This window comes from Varanus komodoensis, unplaced genomic scaffold, assembly GCF_004798865.1.
Source record: "Varanus komodoensis strain SLA01 unplaced genomic scaffold, ASM479886v1 scaffold85, whole genome shotgun sequence".
Classification (NCBI taxonomy): Eukaryota; Metazoa; Chordata; class Lepidosauria; order Squamata; family Varanidae; genus Varanus; species Varanus komodoensis.
This window is the reverse complement of record NW_025336543.1, coordinates 1,464,443-1,481,981: the sequence shown is the minus strand read 5'-3', so window position 1 is coordinate 1,481,981 and position 17,539 is coordinate 1,464,443. Positions and strand designations below refer to the sequence as shown.

Here is a 17,539-nt window from a genome sequence, read left to right as displayed (position 1 = left end):
TCTTGTTTGCTTTTCTTTTAGATTGGTCAGGTGAAACAGGAGCTGTCACGCAAAGATACAGAACTGCTGGCTTTACAGACAAAACTGGAAACTCTCACAAACCAGTTTTCTGATAGTAAACAACATATTGATGTGTTGAAGGAATCCCTCACAGCTAAAGAGCAGAGAGCTGCAATTCTGCAAACAGAGGTGAAGGGCACATCCTTGAATTATTGTTTTTGGTTAATTAATTTGGGGCCTTTTGAATTAAGGGAGGATTGAGGAATGTAATGCTGATCAAGTGACTGACACTGTGTCATGGGCTTGGGCATTCCCTCTAGCTCATTTCAGTTGTTGTGTTAATTCTGCTTTTGAACCACTATCACAACCACAACCAAGAACATTATTCAGAAGATCAAGGGTCCATCTAGTCCAGCGTACACTTTCCAACATTAACTAGGCAGATCTCTGTGAAACATACAAGGCAGGTATGAAGGCAACAGCCCTTCCCCTTCATTTATCTCTAGTATCTGATATTCTGAAGCATGTTACCTCTGGAATATTCATCTTGCTGTCATGGCTTATTGATCACTATCATATCTAATGATAAAAGGAATTAATCTGCCCCATATTTTTAAGCTGTCTCAGCTAGTTCAATCACCAAATTCTTTGCGATGGTTTCCACAGCTACACATTATGTGAAATAATTCTTCCAATTGTCTCTTCTGAACCAATCAGTCAACTTTATAGGGTGATCTGGGTTCTTATATTGGGGTGGGGCTGTTCACTCATAATAAAAATGGTTACTGTACAGTTACCTTTCTTGCCTTGTGTCATGTGTTTGCACATTCGCAAGCAAACTATTCACAAGCAGTCTCCATGTGCCTCCATTTTCCCTCCAAGTGGCAGCATACAGTTTATCAGCCCACACAGTTGGAACCCAATCCTAGTGCACACCACTCCTGCCTTTGTCACGTGTCTTTCCCCTTTGGTCTGCACATCTCCCTGGGTGTGTTCTCAGTTGGTCACTGCTTTCTTTTCTTCCCTCCTGCTCTGTAGAGTTCCTGTTTATTCATTACAGTAGCATGGCTGCTGCTACAGCAGCTGCTCTCTGTCCTCCCTTCTGGTACACACTGCCAATGCCCAGCTGACTGGCTGATAATTGTATCCCATGTGTCACTTAACCCTCTTACTACTTTTCTGCTTGGTGCCATGCCAGTTTCACAAGGTACACACATGTGTGACTTGCAAGGCTGGCATGGCACTGAGATGGCAGAGCAGTGCATGAGATGCGTGAATGGCTGGTCAGTGCTCAAGGTGGGTGATTGGCCGGGCATCGGAGTGTGGTGGCAGCCAATCAGTACCCTGTCTGCCAGCAATTCATCCATTGCTTGGTTAACAAGGGCCATGGAAAATGGCAGCTGAAGCATCTGTGGCCACCAAACTCACTGGTTGAAATGGAGAAACCACAGAAAAACATTGTACCTGGCTTCACACATAACGAGCAGCAATACTGAAATACGGAAAACTTAGAATACACTGTTGGTTTTCCATGCTGATTGAGTAACCCAATGTGCCACATTTCATTATGCTTCTGGTATTCATACATATCTGCATGCCATTCCTGACAAGGCAGATCTGTATTGAAATCTCTGCTCTACTTGATTGCCTCCATTTTTTAAACTTTTACTTCTTTGTTGATTCAGTGTATTGTTTTCAGTCAATTGTCACCAGGACCACAAGATTTCCCTTGGACAGTGACAACCTATGCAAACCTTTTCATTGCATACATCAGGTTTAGGGCTTTTTCCAGGATATGTAATGCTGATATATCTCATTTGCCACCTTGTTGCCCATTCACCCTACTTGAAGAGCTACTTCTACAGGTCTTGTGTTCCTCTGGATTTCTTGGTGCTCTACACAAACTTGGCTACTCCTACAGATTCTGGCAGTGTGCATACTAATTACTTCTTTCCAGTGTGAATACTGTTGGTTTGTTCTTACCTTCTATTTCCTGTTAAGTCCATTAGAGCAATAATCTCCTTAGTGAGGATTCAATAACAAACATGATTAAATGAATCAGATTTCCTTCTTAGAGTTGATCTGTAGCTTCAGACTCGTGTTTTATATTAACCATAGCTCATTTCAGTTCATATGGCACTTAACTAGAGTGAAGGCTGACAAGAAAAAATGAGAAGGAGGAGGAGTTGTGTGATCTTATCTACTGGCAGTGTCTTATTGACTATAGCTGAATTAAGCAAAGTACTGAAGATCTGTTTTCTCTACTGCTGTTGTTTCTGATCTATAATATATTCAATATTCTTCTTAGTCACCTTTACTCCATTCTAATCTTTCTCTCACTGATGGATATGAACATATTGAACACATCAGATTACTTGAAAGCAGATCAACATCCATGAGCAAGATGCCTTTGAGGAGAAATCAATGTCCATATATGTCATCTATCATTATGTGGTGCCAGAGTTCTCTTAGTTGAGTTAGTAATGTGAGTAGGATGCTGTCTTATACTGAGTGAGTCCATCTAGTCCAGTATTGGCACTGACTGACAACTGCTGTCCAGGATTTCAAATAGGAGACTTTTTAGTTCTTGTTGGATTAGAGATTGAAACAGGGGTTTATCTGCACACAAAGCATGCGCTCTGTCATCAACCCATGGGACTTCTTAATTCTTTAATATATTCTTAAAGTTATTAAAAGCAGAGGTTATAACATTGTCATGGCTCTTATTCTGGTTGCAGTGTTGTCTCCTCATTTTGGTGCTTTGTCCTATTTGTTAAGCTGACAGTACACATATTCTGACAGATGTTATATTCTCAGAATATCACAAATAGATTTTAAGCATGATCCTGTGTTTTCATATTCCACTTCTTAGGGAACAGAATTTTTTTATTTGCAGTTGATTTATTCTGGAAGGCTTCCAACTGTAAACGTAACTTAGGTATGAGTTTCTCTACTTGAGAGAAGACAGTATTTTGACAACTTCCTTTAAAAATAGGTCTTTTGACATGGCTAATTGGAGTTTTCTGAAACAGACATATACCAGTCTCATGTTTCCTCACACTTTCCTGAACATCTATTCTTGAAAAAGGTGAAAAACACTGGGAAAAACAGATGTAGCCCAAAAAGTGAGGAGATTTTGCTGGATGAACAAATGATGATTTCAAGTGGTATGTAGTTCAAAGGTAATGAATTACACACCACTTTTGCAAACTAAGGTTCCCTGCTGCCTTGGCGTCTTACTGGACATTTCATTATTTGGCATTTGTCAGATGGGAAGCAAAGCAACAAATTAATGTATTTGAAGTCTTGCTTTGAATAGTGCATACTGTACTTTGACAGAAGACCTCATTTGGAGCATTGACATGGTAAGGCTGCACATTTTTGTACAGTTCTAAACTACTGATCCCCTCAGAAAATAAACATTAAAAATTTATGAGCAGATTGGCAAAAATCTTAGATGCAAAAAGACTTAAAAATGGTTGGAGAACTGGTGACAATTGTTCCAATATGCTGCTTGAAACATAGTGACATTTGAAGGAGCTCCCAATAGTTGTCACTTTAAAAATCACAAAAAATGTTCTTGTGAGGGAACAGTAAAATGAAGGCTACAGCAACTATAAGGGGGATCACTCTGGAGAACACCAGGCCAACGATGGTTACTCCAGTGTATCATTTTGGCGCTTGACAACAAGGTGGTTAGTGAAAGTAACCTGGGTGAGCTCTGTGAGAGTGGCAAGAGCTTTCCCAGCAAGATAAGATCCTCTTCTTTCTGTCTTTCTTTCTTTCCGACTGTTCCTGCTGCCCTCCAACTTTTCCACCCTTTCCCTAGACTCCGAGAGCTTGGGAAATTGGAAAACATGTGAGCCCTCCCATTTATAGGACCTATGAAACCATTGTATGTCCCTGTCCAAAAAAAAGTCTATTAGCTCAATTTTAGAAGGAGGGCAGACCTTTGCTAATTTCCATGCTTCTTTAATTTAGTCACCTACTGGCTTTGATCATCCAGGTTTAGGTGACATGGTAGTTGTTAAGGGTCCAACAACCCTTAAAACAGCCAACAGTCTAGGTTTGCATGGCATGACAACTCACAATGGCTACATATCCAGGATGGGCATTTGGGCCATGCAAACTCAATATTTTATTTCCTCTGTTTGGCTAATTAAATGGTGTAAATGAGCCATAGGAGGGCGCCAGCATATCAAGTTATCTTAATATTTTATTTTCTAGTCTGTATCAATATAGTTATAAGCATCAGCCGCTGCTCTGTTATATTGGGAAAATGTTTTCAGATTTTAGTGGATGGTCTGCATTTGCTGACTTTCTTACAGTGCATGAAAAGTTGAGTTGGTACATGGCTTTCCAAAAAACTCTTCAACTTTGTGTTGGTTGCAGACAACTTGTTGAAATTATAAACATCAGACTGTGGCTATATATTTTATTTTGTATCCTTGGTCAAAATATTAAGTTGGGTTCATGTGTAGACCTTAAATATTAGGCTGACAACAATTACCTGTAATAACTAGTAGCATTTTCCAGTGGTTCTTGCTGACACTGATAATGAAATACTGAACTTTCTCCACTAAGTTTGTAGTTTATTTATTTATTTATTTATTAAAACATTTTTATGCCGCCCCATTCGCCGAAGCCTAGTTCAAACCAGTTTCAATTGTTTGGCCTATAAGCTTGTATGAAGAACTTTTCTCATTTCTGTTAGTAATATTTTATATCTTTCTAGACAATACAGACTAGTCCATAGTTGTCATTATGTGACAGTTTTGCCAGTGGCTAAGATACTTAATTGTATGCTGTGTACTGAATTTATTCTATATGACTCTGTGTGCATAACAAACATTTCCAGGATATACTGTTGAGATGAGATAGCATATGCTTCTATTCTGGTTACCCTATTTTTATAAATGAGCAGCTAATATTGTGCCAAGTGTTTGTAAAACCAGCACCTTGAATCAGCATTACATTTTCTTAAACTCTGGTGGTCTAAGAATTAAGCATTTTTAGCTTTCTTTTGCCATATTCTATTTTTACCCTAAAGGGTTTTCGTAACGATGTTAAAGGACAGGAAAAAGGTATCTCAACTGCAAACATGTGTCATGATGCTCAGTGGGCTAGCTTGAATATTGCACCATTTAATATGATAAAATGAGCTGTAGGAAGGCTCAGGTTCACATACTACCCTGTCCTCTTCTAGTATAGCTGAAAGAAGAAGCTTGGAAGCTTCTGCTTCTGTATTTATTTAACAGCAGCTTACTGTTGTGTCCCAACAGAGAAATCAGTACCAAAGGCAGTATGCCTTTCTATACCACTTGCTTGGGAACATGGGTGGCGGGATATTAGAGTTATGCTCATATCCTGCTTCTAGGGTTCCCACAGCTGGCAGACCACTGTGTGAACAGGTGGACCTTGATTTGATCCAGTATAGCTTCTCTTATATTTTTCATAGTGGTCAATATTAATTGTGGATTGTTTGGAAGAGGTTGGCCAAATGCCGCTGATTAAAGACCTAACGTAACAGAATAATAGTTATTTATATGTTGCAAAACAACTGATTGTTTTTAAATTTTAAATATGATAGCATTGTTCCAGGATTACTACAACTTCTTAATTTTTTTTAGAGGAGTATGTCTAAATCTAACTGTTAAAATTAGTAAATTATGGGGAACATGCTATAGTGAATGGAAAGGCAGAGAAGTAGGAAACTGAAAATGGAAAGGAGTCAGGGCATATTATCATCAACTGAATAGTTGGTATTGAATAGAAATTGCTTCCTGGTTTCTTGGTATCTAAGGCTGCCAATACCTGGTAATATATCAAGTAGGTATTTCAGTAGATATAAAGGGATTTCTGCAAGAGTTTCACAGAAGACCAAAGATCTACTCTGAACACATACTTTTAAAATGTATTTATTCAGATTTTACCATATTAATCCATATTTAGTATATAATATTCAGTAATAAATTGTAAAGCAGCAACATGCATAATTTTATACTTCATAATAGCTGTAGGAAAGAAATTAAGAGGACAGCCACTTTTAAAAAATGACTTTGTGACTATCAGCACACATATCTAGTACACAGGCCTGTTAAATTTGGTTCAACAGTCTTAAGGCCACAGCTATGCAGATTCTATTGAAAAATTGCATGGTATCTGAAAAAACAGGGAGAGATGGCAACTGCCCCACTCTCCCTACTATCATCCTGTGAATAGGAGTGTTGGTTAGCGCCCTCCTTGATTCATCTTTATAATGCTGCTTTTGGAACAGGAATAATAGGAGTCATGAGAGATGATGCTCTGGAGAAGCCACTGTGCTGTCTGAAGCAGCACTCTCCAAATTTCACCTCAGATAACTTCTGATTCCAAGCTATTATAAAAATGATGCACTGATATCTTTCAGCCTTTTCCTTATAATTGTGAAAAGTCATTATTCCATCTAAGAGATATGAGACAACTCTGCAACTCTGATGTATGAAACACATAACCATAGTTATTTCTTAGTTAAAGGGAATTTAGAGATTACTTTTCAAAAAATTATCCAAAGCATGTTAAAAGTGTGTGCAAATACTTTAAAGATATCATGTGGAAGCTTGATATGCCTGCATTTTGTATGTAAAGCTTGACAGAGTCTTGAATTGCATCTTCTATCATTCAAAGCTGGGAAGAGTAACCTACTGGGATTGACATGTCCCTGTATTTATTCTAAAGATTAAGCAAGCAGAGAGGGTCCTGAGGTTAGTTTCACTATATTAAGGAATATTTATAAATAGTTCTAGAAATGTATAACATTTTTGTAAATAAAGCAAAATATATACCAACATGAAGTAAAATGCTTCATCCATGTACAATTTTGTTTCTGTCCAACTGAACTCATTTCCAGCATTGGCATGTGTATGGCTAACTCAGTCACTTGATTTTTTAAAACCTTTTCACACAGTGCTTAAGTTATTTGGTTTCTTCATCTTTCCTTTACAAATGCAGTACCAAATGAGGGGATTTGTATGCAGTAGAGAACTGAATTCAACAGCCAAGAGGTTTGTTAATTACTGTGGCTGTTCTAAGGTATTTGAGGATCTATCATTTAAGAATTTATATGTACTGAACGTGATTTTTATATATTCCAGTTCTGATTCTGTACACATCCTGTATGGAAACTGTTTGAGGTAGCTTAGCATGGACATTCAGATATGAATTAGTTGTCCGACTGAAACCTCTGAACAGATTTGCCAACAAATTCTTTCCGCCTATTCATCTGAAATAGTTACCGGATTACATACAGAGGACAAACTGAAGCTGCTACTTGATATGAGCTGGGTAGTTAGCTGTTCTGCATTAAAGGTAGAGAAGCCTGGAGATCAGAACTAACAGAACTCTGGATTTTGTTTACTAATATGAATTTGTCTGATTTTAAAGAATGATTGAAACAACTGAAGAGTGTCAGTGGGAAGGAAAGGACAGACTGTATAAGAATTGAAATGAGCATGGCTCTTAATTAAGATCCATTGTGGGAGAAACAGATTTGAAATAAATGGGGAAGGATGGCCTCACTACAACTGTTGTGGGAGGAGTGTTCTCCATAAGTGTAATTGCACATCCAGCTCCATTACTGAAAGGAATAGGGAAGGTGTATAAAAGAACAAAAAACTATAGCAGTTCTGTCTGTGGTCAGTGTAAGATTTCTATTAACCATTAATATTTAAGAGCTATGCTGATATAATAAAACACAAACCAGTAGAATGGATGAATGAATGAAAGAATGAAAGAAGCTTAACCTTAGGTTAAAATAACTTTCCTTAACACAGAAGTCAAAACCAGGAGGACTAAAACAGTTTTCAGAATAGTTTGAGGACTGGGAAAGTGACTTCGTTGATTTTGGCATAAACTGCTTGCCATAGAACTTGCATTTTGTAATTCTGTGACAGACATCTATAAAGTCAGTTGCTATGAATAAATAAGATCACTGTTTCTATCAGCAACCACAAGGTTAACATATGTTTGTGCTCTGCTAGCTTCTCACAAATCTGGTTGGAAGCACATACTGTAGCTTCTCAGATGAGCCTGCTCAGAGGAAAAAGGAGTACAGGCTATCCTAAATTATAAACTGCTATTGATTTCAAAAGGACTTGTCAACAAGGAAGTAGACACCATTGTTATTACATGTGTCACTAGTTTATCCCATACTTAGAATGGCTTGGTCAATGTATACTGCATTTGAGATGCCAATTGCTCTCCATGCTCCTCCGTTTTATACTTCCTCCTTCAAGTCCACCATGGTCATCCCAGTGTCCTCCTTTATGGTCCAGTCAAAAGGTGCTGATCTTTCCCAGCATTATTGACCTTTCCAGTGAGTCAGCTCTTATGACATGGCCAAAGTATGACAGTCTTTGGTAATCTTGGTTTTGAGTGATAATTTTTGAAGACTCAGTTTAGGACTTCTTTGCAATTTTTGCAGCCCACTGGATGCACTGTATTCATCTCCAGCACCTCAATTCAGAAGCATTCATCCTCCTACTTTTTTGAAGTCCAAGTTTTCCAGCCATACATAGCAATTGGAAAAATTACTGCGTTGACTAATCTTTATTTGGTTGGAGGCTGATATCTTTACTCTTCCAGATGCTACCCATGCCGGATGTTGCACTTCTTCCAGGTGCTATGTGCCTTCTGATTTCAGGACTGCAGTCACCACTTTGGTCAATTTTAGAGCCCAGGAAGTTGAATTCCTTTACTGTTCGATGGTATCATTGTCGATCTGTACTCTGACCTGTGTGTTCTCTGCAGTCGTCGTTATCTTTGTTTTCTTGATGTTAAGATCCAATCTAAATTTTTCCCTTTCATCTTTGACTCTGAGTATCAGCTACTCCAGATACTTTGTTTTCTGCAAGCAAAGTTGTATCACCTGTATATCAGAGGTTGTTGATATTCCTAGTTCCGATTTTGACCCCAATGGTTGTTTCTTACAGATGTGCATTTTTCATAACTATTTCTGTGTATGTGTACAATAGTATAGGTGACAAGATGCAACCTTGCCAAGTGCCTTTTCCAATTATGAACCATTTTGTATCTCCATATTCTGTTCTTCCAGTGGTTTTCTGATCAGAGTACAGTGACTAAATGATCAGGATGTGGTGTGGTGATATTCCCAGTTCTTTGAGGCATTTCCAGAGCTTGTCATGGTGAACACAGTTGAAGGCTTTTGTGTAATCAGTGAAGCACATGTAGAGGTCTTTTTGGTATTCCTTTGCTTTTTCCATCATCCAATGTAGGTTGGCAATGTGATCCTGTGTTCCTCTCCCTTAATGAAATCCCACTTGTATATCAGTTCTCTGTTGGCGGTTTGGTTCAAATGTTGCTGGATTATCTTTGAGAAGATTTTACTTGCATGTGGTATCAAGGCTATGGTTCGGTGGCTGGAGTAGTCTTTCATATCACCCTTCTTTGGTATTGGGATAAATAATGACCCTTTCCATTCTTTTGGCCACTGACCAGATTTCCATACAAATTGGCAAAGCACTGTCAGTGCTTTTGTTGGCAGAGGTCTCAGCAACTCTGCAGGAATTCCTTCAACTTCAGGGGCTTTGTGGTTAGGCAACTGGTTGAGTGCCCACACTACTTCCTCCTCCAGGATATCTGGTTCCAGTTCTATTAGGTTGGTTTCTCCTCTAACATCTTGGCCTTGATTCTCATGTGTGTAAAGTTGTTATGCATATTCTAGCCATCTTTCTCTGATTGCTTGTTGGTCATGTAATTTCTGCCCATTGCATCCTCTGACCATAGCCTTTCTTGCCATAAAGGGGTTTCTGGCCTTCTTCACATAAGCGAAACACTCTCTTGTATGACCTCTCTTGGCTGCTTTCTCCAATTTCTTGCATTGTTCAGCCCAGTACTTTTCTTTATCTTTTCTTGTCTCTCTCTCTGGAACTTTACATTTAATCTTCTCATTTCTTCCCTGTCACCAGTGGCTTTTGCTTTCCTTCTCTCTTCTGCAGTCTTTATTGTGGCTTATGATATTCACTTAGCCAATTTTGTTGATTTCATGTATTGAACGTGTGTCTGGGTTGCTTCAGTGATGGTTCTTTTTATTTCCTCCCATAGTTCATCTGGTTGTCTTTCTGTGATGTTGAGTAGTTCAAATCTGTTTTTAACTTCAACTGCATATGTCAGGGGAGTCTTCTTAGCATCCAGTTTTTGATTCATGGTGGTTGTTCGACATTGCAGCACTAGAACTTTACATTGGCAGCTAGCAGTTCGTGGTCTGACCCAGGAACTTTTCCACTTCCTTTGTCATAAGATGCAGTTGATTTGGTTTCAATGTTCTCCATTTGGTGAGGTCCAAGTGTATAGTTGATGTTTGGGTTGCTCAAACCACATGTTCATTATACTTAGCTATTGTTCATGGCATAGCTGAATCAGTTGTTCTCCTGCCTCATTTTGTTCACCAAGGCCAAACTTTCTTCCATTTCTCCCACTTTTGCATTGAAATCCCCAATAATATATATCATGTCTTTCTTTGGTGTTTGTTTCAGAGTTTCCTGAATTTCAGCATAGAATTGTTCAGTGTTCTCTACTCCTGAGTCCACAGTAGGAATGTAAAATTGTTGGGTTGCAAGGCTTTTTGTTGATACGTACTGCCATTATCCTATCACTGACTGTTTGAAAACTTTCTATGGTTCTTCCCACCATTTTCCATATGAAACCCACTTCTGATTGTATTGATGCCAGAGTAATATACAATATGATTATCAAAGTTGAGGAAGCCTCAGCCAGTCCAATGGACTTCACCGATGCCTAGTATATCAATGTTAAGCCTATTCATTTCGTTCTTAAGGATGTTCAACTTTCCTAGGGTTGGGTCATTGACATTCCACATTCCTAATTTGAAGACCTTTGAACAGCACAGAGATCTCTTTTCACTAGGGACTGTGTCAGTGTCAGGGTGGCTGTTAGTCTTCTATGATCATCTCTCTGCTCTTCCCCTGTAGCCTCCCAGCCAGGGAGACTCACTGCTTGGTACCATATCTTCTGCATCTTTGAGTCTGTCCATAGAGATTTTTGGCAAAAGGAAACTGGAGTAGGTTGGTAGGTCTTTCTCCAGGCCAGAGCTGTGTTGACCAGCATAATAGCATGCTGTTCACCCCCCACCACAGTGAGGTATGGTTGGGCTTGGAGGGGTGTTGAATATAGTAATACAGATTAAAATTTGACCATAGTATTTTCCTTGCCATGCTGCTGAATGTAATGGAAGGCTTCCTTCCCCCCCCCCCCCCCCCGGTGTGTGCTTAAATGTGAATGAATGACTGAATCCAGGTGGATGCTCTTCGGTTACGTCTAGAGGAAAAAGAGACCATGTTGAATAAAAAGACAAAACAAATTCAGGAGATGGCTGAGGAGAAGGGAACTCAAGCTGGAGAGATTCATGATCTCAAAGATATGTTGGATGTGAAAGAACGCAAGGTTAATGTTCTTCAAAAAAAGGTAGGTTTTCTGGGAATAGAAAATTCTAGTGTTTTCCTGAGCCTTCTATTGCAATGGGAAGTTTAGTAGCAATACAACCAGCCAGCAAAATAAAAACAGAGTAAATTTGGGTTGGTTAACCACTTCTTCCTGGTCATTTTAATGATTGAAATGTGTCAACAGGAGTTCCATATAATTAAATTAAATTTATATGCACCCACCTACTGAATGGTGTGGACTCTGAATGGGTCTCCAAAATGGTTATGCAATCAATATAACTATATATGATAGACAAAGAAAGTGAGGGTAGGTGACTAAATCTTTCCTTCGTGGCCTCTATACAAATTGCTCATACAGTTTCTATAACTATGTGGAGCATTTTTTGTGTACATTCTATGCAGAGCAATTGCTATGTACGTTCTATGGAATTTATGCTCCCACATTCCTCTTCTTGAGAGGAGAGTTTGTCTTGGCCACACATTCCTCCAGAAAATTGAGATGTGATATGCATTTATTTGGCCAAAAATGCACATCTTTGGCTCCATAGCTGTCATATCAAAGTTGTCTAAGACAAGTATTTCAGTATTTCCAGAACTCCAAATACAGTAAGACTGTTAAGGTAAAGTAAAACACGTTCATTTGGGCATACTCTGAATATATGTGTTTTAAGACTGTGTTTTTAATGTCTAAAAAGACTCACTCATATTAAAATATTTAATTCAACTAAAAGCGTATGTTGATTTTAAAGAAAGTACCATGGTTATGTTGATGTTTTTAGAAAATTCTCATTAATATCTGAACACAATGCTGATTATAGATAACATAATTATGTTTTCTTTATTAATAATCATTTTGAGAGTCTGAAAATATTTATATTCTGTAATAGGCTTAGGAGCCATAAAGGTGAGATTTAGAAGGGAAGAAGTTTTAGTTAAGGCAGCAGAAGAGATATTCTAAAACATTCAGAAAGCATGTTTATATATTTTAACAAAAAGAATAATAGAATAACATTCCTTACTAATCCTGATAAAAGAATGATAGGACTATTTCATTGAGGCCTATGAAAGGACTTTCAAGTGCTTTCATAAACAATATTTGCTAATGTTAATAGGGAGGAAATGGCATATATGGAGGTGAAGACAAAAAAATTAAAGCATAATTGTAAAGTGAAATGTTATGCAAGTGTCTTAATTATGCACCAAACTTTGTCATTCGAATATGTCAGTTTTCTTTCTTTTAACCCTAATACCAAGTCAGTCAGTTGTTTATTATGGAATTTATAAATCCACATAGGAAAAAATGGAGCAGTTTCCAGTAATTAAAATTAAAAACCTGGAAAAGCAGAAACATCAGTAAATGATACAGTCATGAGAAGTGAAATGCTTGTTGAGAGTGAAGGGAACCGTTTGCAAGGGCCAAAACAAAGTAGCATATTATATTCTCAGTTGAAAGTAGCATATTATGATCTCATAACTACAGTATGCATAATCTTATCTCTGCTTCTAAATGGATTTAGGAGACTTATACTTTAAACTAATTCTAGGATAGTCTTTTTGGAATGAGATACTTTCCTTGATGGGCTAGAAGGAGGTATTGCTCTAACAGAATGCTTCTATTCTAAGCCCATGCAGATCCGTACCCACTGGAAGCCATATACACAACCCTGACCAGGGGGAGGGGGGGGGAATCTGAGTTGAAGAATTCCCTTTCCCTCCATACTCCAGCCACCATAGAAAGCTTCACAGCAGCTCCTTTTCTGAGGTCACAGCAGTCTCTCTGCCATCTTTTGTATCCACTGAGAGTGCATCTGATAGGCCTGACTATCTTGAAATATTCTTAACAGCAGACAACAGGTCTCATTCCATCCATCCTATCTACAGAGTTTTGGATGGGTAGACTGTTCCAGTCTCAGGGCCCTCTGTTTAATTGGCTGGCCAGTGGTTTTCAATATTTTCTGTTATCTAGTTCCTTACCTTAAAGCTAATTTGGATTAGGCATGACATGTTTGATTGGCCCTGCCAATAAAAATAAGTATTCTTGAGACTAGGCAAATTTGTTTCTATTTATATACATGTTGTTCTATGCACATTTTACCAGCCAAATGTAGAATTGATATAATCTTCACAAGAGTTTGTTGTGTATGTTCTAATGCAGTATATATACTTTTTAAGATTTCAGTAACATTTCTTATACTAGGGTTGATTCAGACATATCTCCTGTGTATTTCAGCTTAATTTCCCATATGCAATAAATTAAATGGAGCAATAGTAGCTTGCTGGGCATTTCTTGCATGAAATTAGCATATTGTCCTCTTAAGACTTTCCCCTGAGGTTTCGTGTTACGGTAAATGTCTTAACTTTGTAATAAATCACTGACTTGGAAAATGTAATTGAATGTTTGCATCAAAGTGTCTTTAAGAACCAGTTTTACAGTAGTACAGCTTCCTGCTTGACTGACTTACTGTTTCAGAAGCCAACATCACTCCCTTTCTGTCTGGCTCCAAAGACATGTCATATTAGGTTTTATTCCCCCTCAACAGAATCGGTTGACATCAACTGTGAATTAGTAGCAATTAGTAATAAAATGTTAAAGTATGCTATAAAGCATTAGTTCCCTGGTTTATATAAGGCATTGTGTTCAGTGAAATATTTTTCAGCTTGTTTTGAAACTTTACTTCTAATATTTGGTGAATATTGAAATATTTATTTCTTATTTCTTTATTGTATTTGTATGCTTCCCCATAGCCTGAGGGCTCTCTGGGTTCACAAGGGACAACAGTGAACATCAAGAATATGCTATTGAGTATTGTACCAGAGACTTTCCCAAAGTTTATGACAGTTTTTTAAATATATGACAACAGTGGCAAGAGTGATAATTGCTTCAAAGTGAAAAACTGAAGACTGTCCAGCTGTTGAGGATAGGAAAAGCAAGTTAGCTGACTGCAATAATGGCAAAATTAACTAACTACATTAACAGAAGCCTAGTCAAAGAATTTACTCAAAATGGAAAGCTTATTATGAGCAATTTAATTGTCAAAGAAAATATAGTTTTTATTAAGCAATAGACTGGACAAATTTTGTCTGTCTGAGAACTGAATCGCTTTGATGAGATTATAGCCAATGAGATGTTTGCTTTTTTATGAATGTGTTTAAATGTTAATGTCACATGCCATGTACAGCACCAGGATCCATAAACTGTCTTGATTGCCCAGTGCAAAGTACAAATACTCAAGACCTGCACTCAAGTGGACAGGGAACCTCATCAATGGGAGAGAATCTCTATGGACGACCTCCCCACTCCCCGGTCCCACCAGGCAATATTGGTGCTATATCAGGTACCCAGGAGGACAGAGCTGGGACAGGGCAACCCTCCCCCCCCCACACACACACACAGGTCTTGGTAATGCAAGCCAAGTAGGCACCCTTATCTACAATTTGACAATTAGATTGTGGATAAGAGAGCTATTTTTATGTATTTACCTGGCATTTAGCAACAGCACCACAAGGCCTGGGGGCAAACTGGCAGGGTTGCTGGGAATCATCCAGTTGTGGGAGAGATCAGGAGAGGGTATAGCAATGAGGCATCTATTCCCTCTTCTCCCTCACTGGTCTTTCAGTTTCCCAACACCATATCTCCCCCTACCAGTGAACACCATAATATGGGTCCCCATATCATCTTAGTAAGCCAGGTAAAGGAATAAAACAGTCCTATGGCTAAAACAAGGAACAGCTGCTTGTAAAAAGAGGAGAAGAAAAACTACACTAGTATTATACTACGAAGAACTCACCTTCCCTTTCCACTTATTTACCTCCTTCCCTTCTTTAATCTCCTTTAATCTTTAAATATACATGTAAACTCATGAATAAGCTTGATACAGACATAGAGAAGGAAATAGCTTATACCATACACTGGAAAAGAAAAACAGTTTGGAAACTGGAAGATGAGCAACAGTGATAGCTTGAGAATCTTCTGTGAAATATCAATAGAGAGGCAGATGTAGTTAACTGGTGTCTACTAGCAAGGAGTAGAGTTTTATCAGTTGTTCAGAAATATCTTTCATGACTGCATTCATTGTTCTTCCCTTAAGATTGAGAATCTTCAGGAACAATTGAGAGATAAAGAGAAGCAGATGAGCAGTTTGAAAGAGAGAGTAAAATCCCTGCAGGCTGATACTACCAACACCGATACTGCCTTGACCACGTTGGAGGAAGCACTCGCAGAGAAGGTAAGTATGAAGAAAAGATAAACCCAGTGTTTTCCCAAAGACAAACATATTTGCTTGTATGAGGTATGGCTTCCTGTAGATGTTGCTTGTTTAGTTTAATCAAGTATTGCAGAATAAAATGAGTGATATATGTATTAATCTAATGGCTTTAGATCTTCTAAAGGATGTTCAAATCTGACTGAGGAGGAATTTAATATAAATAGGGGAAAGGTACACAGTTCAGTACATCATTGGGTCAGCTGAATGGCTTCTTCCCTGTCATCTTGTTGCAAAACTCATGGAGGGCATGCCAAGGGATACATGTTTCCTTGTGAGATTCCAAAAAGCAAGTTTCAGTTTGCTGTTCAAAACAAAAGCCAGGACTAAATGGAAACTTGCTGTACTACATATTAGGTATTTATTATAAATAATCCAGTTCTTAATTCATTGTAAGACAGCTGTAACCATGAGGAGGCTTGGTTACTTATAGTGCCAAATGCTGATATGAATTTTGCTTTGTGTTTATTAAATCATGTTTTTGATCCGTTCCTGAACATGGTAAAGATTTCCTTACTACAGTGGGACCTTGGCTCACGAACTTAATCCGTTCCACGGCTCTGGTCGCAACCTGGTCATGAGCCAAGTCAAATTTCCCCATAAGGTTCAATGTAAATAAGGTTACTCCGTTCTGTAAATATTTTTTAATCACAAAATTTTGAAACAAAGTAACAAAGAACAACAAAGTAACCAAGTACAGTAGTACAGTGAGAATACTAATTAGGTGATGGAGAGGTTATTGTTTGGAGGGAGAGTCCAAACGATAATCATGTGATAGTGATCATGCTCGGGGAGGGGGTGATTCCGATCATGCTCTGTGGGGGAAAGATGGCTACGATCATAATCGTGCGGGGAACCTGGCTGCGACTGTGGTTGTCACCTGATACAGACTTCATGAACGGAGGCAATTTTTTTCTGAAATTTTTGTTTGTGAACCGATTTGGTTGTGAACTGAGGCTTTCGTGAACTGAGGTACCACTGTATCTGGAAGGACGTTACAGATCACAGGCACTGTCTGTTGAGTTTACAAGTTTGCCTGCTTATAGGAAATAATTACCCAAATTTAACCAAAGTTCAGTGTTTCAAAATGTCTTGCTTTCAAACAGCTTCAAATCATATTTGCAAAATGGATTTTTTGCTTTTTTATTTGAAAATGACAGCAATTCGCACATACCAGAAATTCTTGGCTACCAGGAATTGGCATAACCAAATGAGAACACATAAATTTGTTGCCACCTAGGTGCTTGGCACTTCTGGTTTCAATCAACAACAGAGTTAACCCTCCTTCCTGGGATGTTATTGTTACATCCAAGTCCAGGAACTCTCAATAACTTAGGTTAACTCTTGGCTGTTTAATCCCAAACAACCAGCCATGGTTGTTGTTGGATTAACTTTGGTTTACTTAGGAGTTATAAATAACTCAGAGTTCCTAGGTTTGGAGGTCATAATTTAAGAAAGTAGAAGTGATGAGCATTCAGGAGGCAGCATAGGCCAGGAATTGCTATTATACATGCACCTGATCTCGGAATAATGCTATCAGATGCATCCATCGTGTGAGCTTTCTTTGCTGCTGTGCAGTATTTTATGGAACTGTTTATGCTCAATGTCTAGTGATAATTCCCATTGGAAGGTGGACAGCAGAGTCAAGGGATCTCTTCAACTTTACTGTGTATTTTGTAACCTCTACTTCAGAAGCACTGTTTGTCCTTTCTCACTTCTTCAATTTCTAAGAATCTATTTATAATGTGACTGGTTTGCTCTCTTTTCCTGTGGAAATGATTCAGCAGATGGTTATCACATATATTTAATTTGAATATT

At 38.3% G+C, this 17,539-nt stretch overlaps 1 protein-coding gene across 15 annotated transcripts in view; it reads left to right on the top strand.

Annotated features, from left to right (window-relative positions):
• The window catches only part of ERC1 (ELKS/RAB6-interacting/CAST family member 1), a 212,469-nt gene that overhangs the window by 47,616 nt on the left and 147,314 nt on the right, over positions 1–17,539 (top strand). For all 15 annotated transcript variants that reach the window (XM_044417005.1, XM_044417012.1, XM_044417009.1 and 12 more), the window contains 3 exons: positions 22–189; positions 11,314–11,481; positions 15,548–15,685. In XM_044417005.1, coding sequence (XP_044272940.1) covers positions 22–189; positions 11,314–11,481; positions 15,548–15,685 — 474 coding nt within the window. The remainder of the gene's footprint in view (positions 1–21; positions 190–11,313; positions 11,482–15,547; positions 15,686–17,539) is intronic.